At 41.1% G+C, this 15,557-nt stretch overlaps 1 protein-coding gene across 1 annotated transcript; it reads left to right on the top strand.

The window, feature by feature from the left end:
• The first annotated feature begins 374 nt into the window (after nucleotides 1-374).
• On the top strand, nucleotides 375-14,463 carry kcnj14 (potassium inwardly rectifying channel subfamily J member 14). The gene is made up of 4 exons (XM_051957211.1): nucleotides 375-1,098; nucleotides 2,789-5,298; nucleotides 10,560-10,877; nucleotides 12,065-14,463. Exons 2-4 carry the CDS (start codon nucleotides 4,276-4,278, stop codon nucleotides 12,293-12,295), a joined length of 1,572 nt encoding a protein of 523 aa, XP_051813171.1. The 5' UTR covers nucleotides 375-1,098; nucleotides 2,789-4,275; the 3' UTR covers nucleotides 12,296-14,463.
• Nucleotides 14,464-15,557: the final 1,094 nt, after the last annotated feature.

The raw sequence follows: 15,557 nt of genomic DNA on the forward strand, positions 1-15,557 counted from the left end.
TACCAACTCAGTTTGTACTGGTACAAGCCCGATCCATGAAGAGTCAATCCAGGAACCCAGTGGACCTAAAAGGATCCAGACTTAACAGGATACCCATTAAGGTCCCATGTTTCTGGAAGTAAAACAAAACTTTCCACCCAAAATATTTTTATACTTTCTTAGAACATCTGTGGATCAGAAAATACAGAAAAAGTTGCCCTTCCTGTTCTTCCTGTTGAATGTCCTAATCCCAGAGAAGAGCCCTCTTATGTAGAACTTTAGGATTCTTAATTTGACAATAACTCTTTGAATGTCAATGAAAACCCTCAGTGGGTGAGTCCAAATGACTGACTGTACGATGCTCAGCACATTAAATGTTACAAGTAAACTGGAAGTGAGCAAAACAAGAGAATTTCATTTAAAATTATAGAAGCATTTACAGCAGGCAGATTTATGTAGCTGTGATGCCGATTCAGTGAAAACCAGTGAGCTTAGAATGGTCAAATCTGGAATAAATTGTTGTATGAAGGCTAAAGACTCTTTAAAACCTGTTTGATCGACTATAACTTCATGAATATTTGAAGGTTCTTGGCTTGTTGAAGAAAGCAGCTGTTTCTTTGGAGAGAAGTTCTGGTTCTGATGGATCAAAGTCATAGTGATGACAAAATGTAAGTAAAACCATGAATTATCCTTCAGATTCCATCCATTCCTACGGATCAATGTCAGTCAATTTCCACCATAAGTCAGAAGTTCCGTGCATCACGATATCGATCAGTTCTTCATAAAAGTCATGAATACCAACAACTTTCATCAGTTCTGACGCAACAACAAAACCTAACGTTGTAAACCAAGGACCTCCCCATAACCAGTTCTGATGTAACGATGAAACGCCGTAGGTTGAGGACGCCATAAACCGAGGACCTCCTGTACCGATCTGCGGTTCAGTCTTAAATGCTCAGAAACTAGTTTCAGAAGAATAAAGTCACTAAATCCTCTGTCTGTGTGTTCGTCTTCACAGTTTCTATGATTGATAGGGTCCATCCGGTCCTGACAGAGTTGGTTTCTTCAGGTTCAGCGTGACCACCAGAGAACAGTCCATGTACCGACCAATCAACTCTGGTAGGTTCCTGATCAATAACTGATTACTTTTGGACACTTTGAGTCATGTGTTTCTGTTTTTGGAGAAGTTTCAAGACATTTTGTGGAAGCTTTAGTCATTTGGGGTAATTTATAAGTCATTTTATATAGGTTTAGTTAACTCTGGGTTAATTTAGGAGAAGTTTCAAGACACTTGGAGAAATTTAAGCCCTTCGGGGCAACTTAAGTCATTTTGTACAGATTCCACTCATTTTTGGAAGTTTTTAGCTAATTTCAGGCAAGTTTCAAGACATTTTTGAGAAGTTTAAGCTCTTTGGGTCAATGCTTGAGTCACTTGGAACACTTTTTAACCAATTTCGGAGGAGTTTCCAAACATTTGGAGAAGTTTTAGGGCAATTTTAGAGTCATGCTGTGCAGGTTCAAATCATTTTGGGACGTTTTTAGCTAGGTTTCAAGACATTTTGATGGAATTTGTATCCTTTTGAACAACTTTTGGACACTTTGAGTCATTGAGACAGTTTCTAACTAATTTTGGTGAAGTTTCAAGACAATTTGTGGAAGCGTTTATAAGTCATATAGTACAGGTTTGCTAATTTTGGGAAAATTCCAAGACACTTGGAGAAGTTTAAGCCCTTTGGGCCAAAATTAGAGTTACTTTGTACAATTTTACTCATCTTTGGAAGCTTTTAGCTGATTTAGTCCAAGTCCCAAGGCATTTTTGAGAAGCTTGAGCCCTTTTGGATAATATTTGAGTCGTTTTAAGACATTTTAAAGTCATTGTGAACAGTTTAGAACTCATTTTAGACGGACTTTATGACGTCATAGACAGGGTTTTTTTTCTTCTTCTTTTGAAAGAACGTTTTGTACGGTTTAACCTCATTTTGGAGAAGTTCTTAACTGGTTTTAGACAAATTTCAAGTCAGTTTGGAGAAGTTTCACACCTTTGGAACCATTTTCGAATCATTTTGGTCAATTTTAGTTAATTTTTTTGTGTTCTCTAACTTAATTTAGACACTTTCCAAGTCATTTTGAACAGATTTGAGTCCTTTGGGACAATGTTTGAGTCATTTTAGACACTTTAAAGTCGCTGTGAACAGTTTCTAACTAATTTTGGATGGGCTTCTTTGTGCTTAGAATTAAAATACAATTCTTTTAATAGATCTTTTGGGTTACAAGGGTGAGAGGTCCTTCTTGATTTAAGATATGTTTGTCTGGGTAAATGGTAACTGGTCTGTATTTATATAGCACTTTACTATACCTGCAAGGTACCCAAAGCGCTTTACATGATACGTCACATTCACCCATTCACACACACATTCACACACTGATGGCGGAAGCTGCCATGCAAGGCGCTAACCACTGCCCACCAGGAGCTATTAGGGGTTAGGTGTCTTGCTCAGGGACACCTCGAACACGACGGGGCGAGGATCGAACCGGCAACCCTTCGGTTGCAAGACGGCCACTCTACCCACTGATCCATGCCGCCCCTGGGTGATAAAAATCAAATGTGAAATGATAAAATAAAAGATATGTTGACCTAAAACGTATTTTGAACATCACAAACAAATGTAATGGGGCAGAAAGCTTTAAAATTGAGAATGTAGTTGTAATTTTTAAGCAACGCAGCTGAAAATTCAACTTGTGTTTTGACTTTTCAATGAGATAATGGCACCATTTTCTTTGTTTTCTGCTTGTTCTCATTTCTTTTCAGGTTCGGCAGAGCATTTGGAAAGAAGCTCCTAAAGCAGAGAGGAAGGAAACCGACAGTGACACCTCGGCTAAAGGAGCGCTTCATCCAACAGACTCCTCCAGAAAGAAACATCTCACTGTTTTTAACCAACATGAGTCCAAACTGGAAATCAACCCTCAACTCAAGATGAACCCTTATGTGACGTCTCACTTCAGGAGGGATCTATTTCCCCATTTTCATTTGTTGTAGACTCCCGTCCTCCCCGCTGTGAATCGGATGACTTCTCCTCTAGTTGTTAAATCAGTATCTGTTCAGGGTTGAGGACTGGTTTTGTTCTGTTCCTACACGGTTTAATTTGCTCCAGACTTTTAGACATTGTCAGGACTCAGTGGTAGTGTGATCTGGAAATGTCTGGGAAGGTAAATACTACCACTGCTGACGGATGTTTTTGCACATTTAGCTCAAATTTTAAGAAGAAATTCTGCAAAATGGAGGCATTTTAATCCCTCGCTGCATGCTCCTCACATCGCACTTTCTTTTGCAAGTTGTTGTCGCCTCATTTCTTAGCCGTTCTTTCAACTGTGGCACCTAAAAACCTCCAGAAAAATGTAAAACTGCTCCGACCTGTGCACTTACCCTGTCAGAGGCAGATCAAAGTAATCTGTTGTTTTCTCTCCTTCTTCTTCTTCTTCTTCTTATCTCCTGTCAGGTGAATTCTCAGCCATAATGCTGAGCTCTAATGATGTACGTCTGTTCTGAGGCTGTCGCAGGTGATTGTTAGCAGTAGTTTGTTATTCAGGTCTTTGAACAAACTGACGATGGCCGACAGACAGATATGCAGACACTCGGATAGAACGTGTGAAATTGTCAAAGCAGTGACATGATTGGGCAAAAAAATGGCAAACAAGATGTGGTTCTTCCAGCTGGGCCCGTCTTGTTGGGCATTTCTTTGAGAAACTTCTAGAAAAAGTCAGCTGAAGCATTTGGATATTTGATTCTGCAGCTCAGACCTGCTGAGTAGCATTTAACTGGATTGTGTTTTTGTTTCCTCATGCCCGTACCACCGGGAAGAACATCCATCGTAAGAACTGGCATGTTTTCTCCTTATTCCACTGCATGTTGTTGTCCAGTCTGAGGTTAGCTTAGCTTCATCTGTATGTTCTGAAACCTCTCCTGCATCATCAGTGTTGATCAGAACCCTACACGCTGTTCCTCCTGTTAGGAACTGAGCAGAACCAAACCTGCATGTTTCTCTGATGCACTTTCAGTCACTGAATCCTCGGGCTGGTTGACATCCTTCTTTTCAGCTTATCTTGCTGCACATCCTTTACTGATTGGAGGACACTAAATTTTGTTGAACCTACCTGGACGTTTGCTGGAAGAATAAACTGAGCAGGTTATTGAGGTCATGATGGACTTGCAGCTTTCTCCTCACTGAGACTAAGGACTTGTTCACCAAACAGACTTTCTCTGACACACTGATAATCCATAAACTCTGAGAATCTTGTATGATGGGAGCGGCTCGAGTGAAACGCCGCTTCAGCGCTGTGGTGGATGGGCCGGTGGAGGAGGAGGAGGTCATGAGGCTGGCTCAGAGCGCGGCGGACACGGCCGGAGCAGGCGGGAGTCCAACCGGCTCCGGCAGCCCGACCGGCCCGTCACCGACCCTCAACGGCAGAGCTCTTCCCCTGCAGAGCGCTGGTGCTCGGAGGCAGAGCGCCATCGGGGAGGCAGCCGGGGGAGATGGAGGAGAAGGTGGGGTGAGATCGGGGCGAGGCGGTGGTGACAGGGGGAGAGGGTGTGGCCACTCGTCGTCCGACCAGGATTCGCTGTCTTCCCCCTCCGTCGCCAGCCGCCGGCGCAGCAGGCGCTCCAGCCGCCGGCCCCGACAACGCTTTGTGGGCAAGGACGGACGCTGCAACGTCACCTTCGTCAACATGAGCGAGAGGGGCCAGCGGTACCTCAGCGACCTCTTCACCACCTGCGTGGACATCCGCTGGCGCTGGATGCTGGTCATCTTCACCCTCTCCTTCCTGCTCTCCTGGCTGCTCTTTGGATTCGCCTTCTGGCTCATCGCCTCCGCGCACGGGGATCTCTCCGTCCGCCTCACCCCCGGCACGGGCTCCTCTCCCGGGGGGTCGGGAGAAGCCGGCTCCGGAGGCGAGTCCGACAGAGAGGCGGCTGTGGAGGAGCCGTGCTTCCTCCAGGTGAACAGCTTCATGGCGGCCTTCCTGTTCTCCCTGGAGACGCAGACGTCCATCGGTTACGGCTTCCGGAGCGTGACTGAGGAGTGCCCCCTGGCGGTGGTGGCGGTCGTCTTGCAGTGCATCGTGGGCTGCATTATCGACGCCTTCATCATCGGGGCGGTCATGGCAAAGATCGCCAAGCCCAAGAAGCGCAACGAGACGCTGGTGTTCTCCGACACGGCGGTGGTGGCGCTGAGGGACGGAAAACTCTGCATGATGTGGAGGGTCGGAAACCTCCGGAAGAGCCACCTGGTAGAGGCTCACGTCCGGGCACAACTACTGAAGGTGAGTGGAGGGAAAAAGAAAAATGACTGTAAATAAACTGGAAAAGTCCTCAGACAGAGCAGTCCTCCTCCAAGGCTGCTCATTCCGCCATATGTCAGAAATTTGTTTATTACTTAACCCAAATACAGAAAAAATAGCAAAAAATTAAATAAATCTAAAAGATTTGATAATAATAATAATAATAATAATAATAATATCTAAATTGAAAGATAGAAGACAATTAGCAAAACAAGCAAAAAAGAAAAATACAAATATGTGTACATATATATAAAACAAATACAGAAAAAAAGATTAAAAATGAGTAAAATAATCAAATTATAATATAAATTAACGTTATAATATTATAAATTGTACTATAAATGATATGTGTGTATGTGTATGTATGTATATACATACACAATGTATATCTCTATCTATCTATCTATCTATCTATCTACACACGTGGACAAAATTGTTGGTACCCCTCAGTTAAAGAAGGAAAAACCCACAATTCTCACTGAAATCACTTGAAACTCACAAAAGTAACAATAAATAAAAATTTATTGAAAATTAAATAATCAAAATCAGCCATCACTTTTGAATTGTTGATTAACATAATTATTTAAAAAAACAAACTAATGAAATAGGGCTGGACAAAAATGATGGTACCCATAACTTAATATTTTGTTGCACAACCTTTTGAGGCAATCACTGCAATTAAACGATTTCTGTATTTGTCAATGAGCGTTCTGCAGCTGTCAACAGGTATTTTGGCCCACTCCTCATGAGCAAACAGCTCCAGTTGTCTCAGGTTTGATGGGTGTCTTCTCCAAATGGCATGTTTCAGCTCCTTCCACATATGTTCAATGGGATTCAGATCTGGGCTCATAGAAGGCCACTTTAGAATAGTCCAACGCTTTTCTCTCAGCCATTCTTGGGTGTTTTTGGCTGTGTGTTTTGGATCGTTGTCCTGTTGGAAGACCCATGACCTGCGACTGAGACCAAGCTTTCTGACACTAGGCAGCACATTTCTCTCCAGAATGCCTTGATAGTCTTCAGATTTCATCGTACCTTGCACACTTTCAAGACACCCTGTGCCAGATGCAGCAAAGCAGCCCCAAAACATTACTGAGCCTCCTCCATGTTTCACCGTAGGGACAGTGTTCTTTTCTTCGTATGCTTGGTTTTGAGTCTATGAACATAGAGTTGATGTGCCTTACCAAAAAGCTCCAGTTTGGTCTCATCTGTCCAAAGGACATTCTCCCAGAAGCTTTGTGGCTTGTCAACATGCATTTTTGCAAATTCCAGTCTGGCTTTTTTATGAGTTTTTTTCAGCAGTGGTGTCCTCCTTGGTCGTCTCCCATGAAGTCCACTTTGGCTCAAACAACGACGAATGGTGCGATCTGACACTGATGTACCTTGGCCTTGGAGTTCACCTTTAATTTCTTTGGAGGTTGCTCTGGGCTCTTTGGATACAATTCCAACGATCCGTCTCTTCAATTTGTCATCAATTTTCCTCTTGCGGCCACGTCCAGGGAGGTTGGCTACTGTCCCGTGGGTCTTGAACTTCTGAATAATATGAGCCACTGTTGTCACAGGAACTTCAAGCTGTTTAGAGATGGTCTTATAGCCTTTACCTTTAAGATGTTTGTCTATCATTTTTTTTCGGATGTCCTGGGACAATTCTCTCCTTCGCTTTCTGTTGTCCATGTTCAGTGTGGTACACACCTTTTCACCAAACAGCAGGGTGACTACTTGTCTCCCTTTAAATAGGCAGACTGACTGATTATGAGTTTGGAAACACCTGTGATGTCAATTAAATGACACACCTGAGTTAATCATGTCACTCTGGTCAAATAGTTTTCAATCTTTTATAGAGGTACCATCATTTTTGTCCAGGCCTGTTTCATTAGTTTGTTTTTTTAAATAATTATGTTAATCAACAATTCAAAAGTAATGGCTGTTTTTGATTATTTAATTTTCAATAAATTTTTATTTATTGTTACTTTTGTGAGTTTCAAGTGATTTCAGTGAGAATTGTGGGTTTTTCCTTCTTTAACTGAGGGGTACCAACAATTTTGTCCACGTGTGTATCTATCTATCTATCTGTCTGTCTGTATGTCTATCTATCTATATAATACATTGTGTGTGTACACACACACACACATATATATATATATATATATATATACATATATATATATATATATATATGTACATGTACAGTGTGTAGTAAAGTATTCAGACCCCTTGAAACGTTTCACTCTGTGTCATTGCAGCCATTTGCCAAGATCAAAAAAGTTCATTTTATTTCTCATTAATGTACACTCAGCACCCCATCTTGACAGAAAAAACAGAAATGTAGAAATTTGTGCAAATGTATTAAAAAAGAAAAACTGAAATATGACATGGTCAGAAGTATTCAGACTCTTTGCAGCGACATTCATATTTAACTCACATGCTGTCCATTTCTTCTGATCCTCCTCCTGATGGTTCTGCTTCTTTATTGGAGTCCAGCTGTGTTTAATTAAACTGATTGGACTTGATTAGGAAAGGCACACACCTGTCTATATAAGACCTTACAGCTCACAGTGCATGTCAGAGCAAATGAGAATCATGAGGTGGAAGGAACTGCCCAAGGAGCTCAGAGACAGAATTGTGGCAAGGCACAGATCTGGACAAGGTTACAAAAGAATTTCTGCAGCACTCAAGGTTCCTCAGAGCACAGTGGCCTCCATAATCCTCCAATGGAAGAAGTTTGGGACGAGCACAACTCTTCCTAGACCTGGCCGTCCAGCCAAACTGAGCAATGGTGGGAGAAGAGCCTTGGTGAGAGAGGTAAAGAAGAACCCAAAGATCACTGTGGCTGAGCTCCAGAGATGCAGTCAGGAGATAGGAGAAAGTTCCACAAAGTCAACTATCACTGCAGCCCTCCACCAGTCGGGGCTTTATGGCAGAGTGGCCCGACGGAAGCCTCTCCTCAGTGCAAGACACATGAAAGCCACATGGAGTTTGAAGAAACACATGAAGGACTCCCAGACTATGAGAAATAAGATTCTCTGGTCTGATGAGACCAAGATTGAACTTTCTGCTGTTAATTCTAAGCGGTATGTGTGGAGAAAAGCAGGCACTGCTCATCACCTGCCCAATACAATCCCTACAGTGAAACATGGTGGTGGGAGCATCATGTTGTGGAGGGGGGGGTGTTTTTCAGCTGCAGGGACAGGACGACTGGTTGCAATTGAAGGAAGGATGAATGCGGCCAAGTACAGAGATATCCTGGAGGAAAACCTCTTCCAGAGCGCTCAGGACCTCAGACTGGGCTGAAGGTTCACCTTTCAACAGGACAATGACCCTAAGCACACAGCTAAAATAACAAAGGAGTGGCTTCACAACAACTCTGTGACCGTTCTTGACTGGCCCAGCCAGAGCCCTGACCTAAACCCAATTGAGCATCTCTGGAGAGACCTGAAAATGTCTGTCCACCAACGTTCACCATCCAACCTGACAGAACTGGAGAGGATCTGCAAGGAAGAATGGCAGAGGATCCCCAAATCCAGGTGTGAAAAACTTGTTGCGTCATTCCCAAGAAGACTCATGGCTGTACGAGCTGAAAAGGAGCTTCTACTCAATACTGAGCACAGGCTCTGAATACTTCTGACCATGTCATATTTCAGGTTTTCTTTTTTAATACATTTGCACAAATTTCTACATTTCTGTTTTTTTCTGTCAAGATGGGGTGCTGAGTGTACATTAATGAGAAATAAAATGAACTTTTTTGATTTTGGCAAATGGCTGCAATGACACAGAGTGAAAAACTTCAAGGGGTCTGAATACTTTCTGTACCTACTGTATCTATCTATCTATCTGTCTATCTATCTATCTATCTATAAATACATTGTGTGTATGTAGATATATATATCTCCCACTGAAGGTGAGTGAAGGGAAAATGAAACATGAGGTTAAAGGAGCCGTTTGTTGAGACTAAAAAAATAAATCCCTAAACGATGGCCCTGTGAGAGAATAAAAAAGGTTCCAGCGGAGGGAACGATCGACCATCTGGCCTTTATTCTGAGGCTGCACTTAATGAGAGCGTGTTTTATTTTCCTGCAGGGGTTAGGAAGATTTGCCGTGGATTAAGAGCCTCCGTTCTTTAACCGGAGCCCATTGTCCTTCATCTCATTTCCTCTTGTGTCCCGTACGAGTGTTTCTGATGGTATTTACCTCCAGGCTGACCCGGACCGTATAAACTTGTTTCTGTCATTGCCGTGTGATTCTTTGGAGGGTCAGGATCTGTGGAGCGTCGCTGCTGCAGAGTTTCATCTCCAAAGAGCAGAAACCAGATCAGACTGGAAAGAGAACGGGGCCGATGGGATTAAGTTTAGCAACGGATCAAAGAAATATGATTCTAAATGCTGGATGTTGCTCCACAGTGGAGGCGGGGTGATGAGCCTCAGTAAATAAAACAAATAACCAACGCTAAGCTTCAGAGTCACCAGGAGACATTTCATCTTTATTCTTCTCAGATTACCTGTGGAGGTGGTGTTAAATGTTTTTAATGTTTTATTTACAGTCCAGGGCTACACAGTGGTCCAGTGGTTAGTGCTGTCACCTCACAGCTAGAAGATCCCAGGTTCAGGACCCAGCCTGGATGTATGATAGGGGATGGATGGATGGATAGATGGATGGATGATGGATGGATGGATGATGGATCAATGGATGTTGGATGAATGATGAATGGATGAATGATGGATGGGTGGATGGATGATGGATGGATGGATGGATGGATGGATGATGGATGGATGGATGAATGATTGATGAATGATGATGATGGATGGGTGGATGATGGATGGATGGATGGATGAATGATGGATGGATGGACGATGGATGGATGGATGATGGATAATGGATGATGGATGGGGGATGGATGAATGGTGGATGGATGATGGATCGATCATGGATGGATGGATAATGGATGTATCAAGGATGATGGATAGATGGATGGATGGATGATGGATGGATGGATGGATGGATGGATGATGGATCGATCATGGATGGATGGATGGTGGATGATGGACGGATGATGGATGGATTATGGATGTATCAAGGATGATGGATAGATGGACGATTTTATTTTTACAGTATTCCACTGTTTTTCGTGTATTTTTTACTGTCAGATTTTCTTTTTTTGTAGATGTTTTTTTCAGTGTTGTCTCCGTTATCTGCAGCGTCTCCTGTGGACACTGTCTCATCCTGACATTGTCTCCTCTCTTGTTCTCCAGTCCAGGGTGACCCCAGAGGGCGAGTTCCTGCCGCTGGACAACGCCGACATCAACGTGGGCTTTGACACTGGGACCGACCGGATCTTCCTGGTGTCGCCCGTCACCATCGTCCACGAGATCAACGACGAGTCGCCGTTCTTTGAGATGGACCGCCGGATGCTGGAGAGCGACTCGGAGCTGGAGGTGGTGGTGATCCTGGAGGGCATGGTGGAGGCCACGGCCATGACCACCCAGTGCCGGAGCTCCTACCTGGCCTCTGAGATCCTCTGGGGACACCGATTCGAGCCGGTGCTGTTTGAGAGGAAAGACTGCTACCAGGTCAGAGCTGTGAAGTCCGCTCATGCTTTCATTCTTCTTCCACTTTAAAGCAAAACAACAAACTGTTGACGTCATGAGATCAGAACCTTTTAATCTGTTTCCTGTTTCCATCTGATATCACTTTAATGTTCTGTCCTCTGGAACATTCTGATTCCACGATTCCACCACAGACACCGGTCCAGTTCTACCACTTCTGGAGACGTTCTGAACTGGTTTTAAATGAGTTTCAAGACATTTTTGAGTAGTTTGAGTCCTTTAGGACAATGTTTGAGTCAGCTGGAACACTTTCTAATTTCACAGGAGTTTCCAAACATTTGGAGAAGTTTTTGTACAATTTTACAGTCATGATGTGCAGTTTTAACTCATTTTGAGAGGTTTTTAGATAAGTTTCAAGACATTTTGAGGGGTTTGAGTCCTTTTGACCAACTTCTAGACACTTCATGAGTTGTGTGAGATAGTTTTAACTAATTTTGGAGAAGTTTCAAGACACTTGTAGAACTTGAAGTCCTTTGCGGCAACTTTAGAGTCATTTTGACATTTTTTTTACTAATTTTTGGAATTTTTTTCGCTAATTTAGGACAAGCTTCAAGACATTTTTGAGAACTTTGAGTCCTTTTGAGACAATTCAAATGATCTTGGACAGTTATAGTTTTTTGTTCATGTTCTAACTCATTTTAGATGCTTTTCAAGTTTGAACAGATTGAAGTCCTTTGGGACAATGCTTGAGTCTTTTTAGACGCTCTAAAGTCATTGAGAACAGTTTAGAACTCATTTTGGATGGGCTTTACAATGTTGTATATGAGTTTGTTTGGCTAATTTTGTTTTAAGCTATTTTTTGTCACAAAAGTCGTTTGGGGCAACTTTCAAATTATTCTGGACAGTTTGAAGTAATTTCGGAGATTTTCTGAACTGATTTTTGCACTTTTCAAGTTGTTCTGGAAAAATTTGGGACAAATTTGATCCGTTTTTGACAGCTAATTGTTTTTGACAAGTTCCCATCATTGCTGAAGAAATTTGGGTCCTTTGGGACAATTTTTGAACCATTTTAGAAACATTTTGCTATCAAATTTCGTCAATCATTTTGGAGCAGCTTGTGAGATTTCTTTCCAGAATCAAGAGACGAAGAGGTAGAAGTTTCTGGAGGTCATTTTGAGTCTGAATCTTCTTCTTCTCTGCTTTTCCTCCAGGTGGACTACTCGTTTTTCCATCGGACCTACGAGATCCCAAACACTCCGTCCTGCAGCGCCAAAGCACTCGCTGAGGAGAAATACATCCACAGCTCCAGATCGTCCTTCTGCTATGAGAACGAAGTGGCTCTGCAGCTTGTCTCTCCCGAGGACGATCCGGATCCGGAACCGGGGCAACGCTCGCCTCCAACCCGGAGATCCTCGCTGGTGGAACACCTTCACTACAACTGAACCTGGAAGATGGAGTTTAGGGAAGTAGAGATGAAAAGACGATGACAGAACCAGAGATTTAGAGGAGACAGAACCAGTGGAGGGTAAGGGCTAGAACCAGTGGTGATAGAACCAGTGGCTATAGAACTGGAGAAGGTAGAACCTGTGGTGATAGAACCAGAGGTTAGACAGGAGATAAAACCCAGATTTGCTCCAGAACTCTGCAGAAATGAGGAAGGAGAACGTCTGGGTTCTGAGTCGGTTGTCTGATTGGTCCTGGCAATCTTTAGAATAATTGAAAACTCGTCTGCTGAATCTCACATCTGGCCCATCACCACCACAGCGCACATCTGGTAGGACATGCAGCAGCGCCCCCCAGTGGCTGTATCCTGTAACTGCAGCACGATTTTCCACAGTTTGAGGAGCTTTCTGGAATGTTTCTTTTATTTCCTGGTGGTAAGTATCGCAGCAGAGCGACGTCACGGAGAAACAGCTGGAAACTAGCAGCGGTTTCCACCCGTTTGTTCCCGTGTGATGTTGTTGGCTTTGTTTTTATTTTTTGTATTTTGTTCTGCAAAGTGCAAAAAAAGTCCTCTGCTTTCTTTAATGTGACGTTAGTGTTAAACTGAATGAAGCAGGTGATGTCTGCAGCGTTTCCTGCTCTTCTGTCTGCAGTTTCTTCTTGTATTTTCTCGCTGTTGTTTTGTTCTTTTGGATTCTTATGAACTGATGATAAATGAAGTGTCTTGGAGGACTTTTAAAGCCACAGACTGGTTCCTATAAACGCAGTTAAGACGTTCAACGTCTGAGGATGACGTTTCTCGACTGAGAAACCTGAAACTATGCAACCTTTTCTGCACATTATTCTGTATTTTTGTGCTCCTAAACTGTTTAATGTTGATGTTGGTTCAGCAGGCGGTGCCTTCAGGACAGAGATTCACATGCAGCAGTTTTTTTCAGGTTGTTTTTATTGTGCGTTTTTGAAGAACGCTGTTTTTATTTTCAGTCACTTTAACACAGGGGAGTCAAACTCATCTTTGTCCAGGTTCACAGTCTGATCTCCAGTAAAACCAGTAAAACCACAGCATAATAACCTCTAAATAACCACAACTCCTCATGGTTCCTTTGTTTTAGTGCAAAATGTTCACATTTAAGAAACTATCTTTTTACAAAACATAAATGAACAATCTGACATTTGTTTAGAAAAATAAGTTCAGTTTCATCCACATTCATCCTCAGTTTATCATTTCCACATTACAACTTCCAGATCACAGAGTGTCTACAAAGGAACACAACATTTAGTCACCTGGAACTGAACCATGGAGGACTTACTGGAAAAAAGACAAAAAAATCAAAAACAAGTCAAAAGATTACAATGATGAGACACAAAATGACAAAAAAAAATCAGACAAATGACACAAAACAAAACAAAAAGAGACAAAAAATTTACAAAGCGACAAAAAAGGCAAAAATTAGACACAAAATGACAAATGAACAATCTAGTATTTTACTTTCTGATCTAAACAACTTGTCATGGTCTAGAAATTATTTTAAATTCATAGTTTTACTAATTTACAATCTGCAGTTAATGTCTTCTCTGTAATTTTTACACTCTGAGGGCCGGATTGGACCCTCTGGAGGACCACTTTAGGCCCACGGGCCTCATGTTGGACACCCCTGGTTTAACATCTGCAGTAGAACAGACTGAGGAGCTTTTAGCCGTTCTATTTGTCCTCATAGATGCACTTTGTCGGCACCTGGAATGTTTCTGTTCATCTTGAACTTTGGGAGTTTTTCAGACTTTGTTAACCAATAATCTGTCGGAGCGACGCACAAACCAGAGACGTTTTCACTCTGAGGTGGAGGCTGATATCAGCTGATCATGTTTTCTGTTCTAATCATGCTGTTCTATGTTCTATGTTCCACCCTGTTCTATTTCTGGGCCGCCCTGCCTCCACCTCCACCGGATGAAACCTGAGCTCTACGCTGCTTTTTAAAACTCCAGAAAGAATCGCTCTCCGGGACGTTTGGTTTTTCACTGTTTGTGTAAAATAAAAGCACCTGTTTTAACAGAGAGAGAAGAGTAAGAAAAGCTGTTCCTACCTTTCCTAGGTGATTTTTCTGAAGACGTTCATCTGAGAACCGACTCTCTACTGTGCTGGAGAGAAAATAAAACAGATTCAATCACATCTGTCGCTTTGTTCTTTATTTATTTATCCTCTCACACAGTTTTAATGCTCATTTATCACCTGATTATCTGATTAGGTTCTCACCATCTTCTGTTTCTTTAAAGTCACTTTTACACTTTCATATTTTATTTATTGTCCTACTTTGGAAATAATTTAAAAAAAATCTTTGTTTATGTCTGTCACAGAATATTCTAGACATGTTTTTTTTAACCAAGAAGAAAAAAAAAGGTAGAGTTGGTTTATTTATGTTTAATATTGTTAGTGATTTATTTTATTTTATTTTAATTCAGGACATTTTTTAATCAAATAAGTGAATAAATAAATTTATTTATGTTTAGTATTGTTATTGTTTTTTCTTATTTTTGTATTTTAACCAAATAATTCAAAATTAAAAAAAATAAAATATTGGATTTATTTTTGTTTAATATTATCATTTATTTATTTTTTATTAATTGTTTTTGTATTTTTCCTCCATCCATCATAGAATATTCTGGACATTCTTCTTGAACTAAAAAATAAAATATATATTTTTAAAAATTTATTTGTTTCATATTACTATTGATTTATTTTTTTGTTTATTTTTTTAATATTTTCCTCATCTGACACAGAATATTCTAGACATGATTTTTCACCAAAAAACAACAACAAAAGATTTGACTTATTTATGTTTAATGGTATTATTGATTTATTTTTTGATAATTTTACGACACATTTAACCAAACAAGTAAGATTTGTATTTATTTATTATGAATTCTGATAAATAATCTCATAAAACAAGAAATATCCTCAACTGAAGGACTAAAGTAAAACACAAAAGTTTGTTTACTGTCTGCTGAAATATCTTCTTGTAAAAAATGCAAAAAAATAAAAAATAAAACACATATGTAGATTTCAGTCCCTTTTTAATAATCCCCACCAGATTTTAATTCACTGTGTTTTTTTTTATTGTTGTGTTTTGTTGCTTGTTTCTGTCGTTTCCATCCAGAAGAAAATTTACTATAAATTTGAATTATTGGTTTCATTTTGCACAAGAAGTAGTTTTGGAAAAACAGAAAAAATAAACAAACTTTTAATATTTTAGTTTTATCCTTTAA

This window comes from Acanthochromis polyacanthus, chromosome 12, assembly GCF_021347895.1.
Source record: "Acanthochromis polyacanthus isolate Apoly-LR-REF ecotype Palm Island chromosome 12, KAUST_Apoly_ChrSc, whole genome shotgun sequence".
Taxonomy (NCBI): domain Eukaryota; kingdom Metazoa; phylum Chordata; class Actinopteri; family Pomacentridae; genus Acanthochromis; species Acanthochromis polyacanthus.

Coding starts and splice junctions, on each gene's coding strand:
- kcnj14 (XM_051957211.1), top strand. CDS start 4,276: ATGATGGGAGCGGCTCGAGTGAAACGCCGCTTCAGCGCTGTGGTGGAT. Junction 5,299..10,559: donor TCCGGGCACAACTACTGAAG/GTGAGTGGAGGG, acceptor CTTGTTCTCCAG/TCCAGGGTGACCCCAGAGGG. Junction 10,878..12,064: donor AGAGGAAAGACTGCTACCAG/GTCAGAGCTGTG, acceptor CTTTTCCTCCAG/GTGGACTACTCGTTTTTCCA.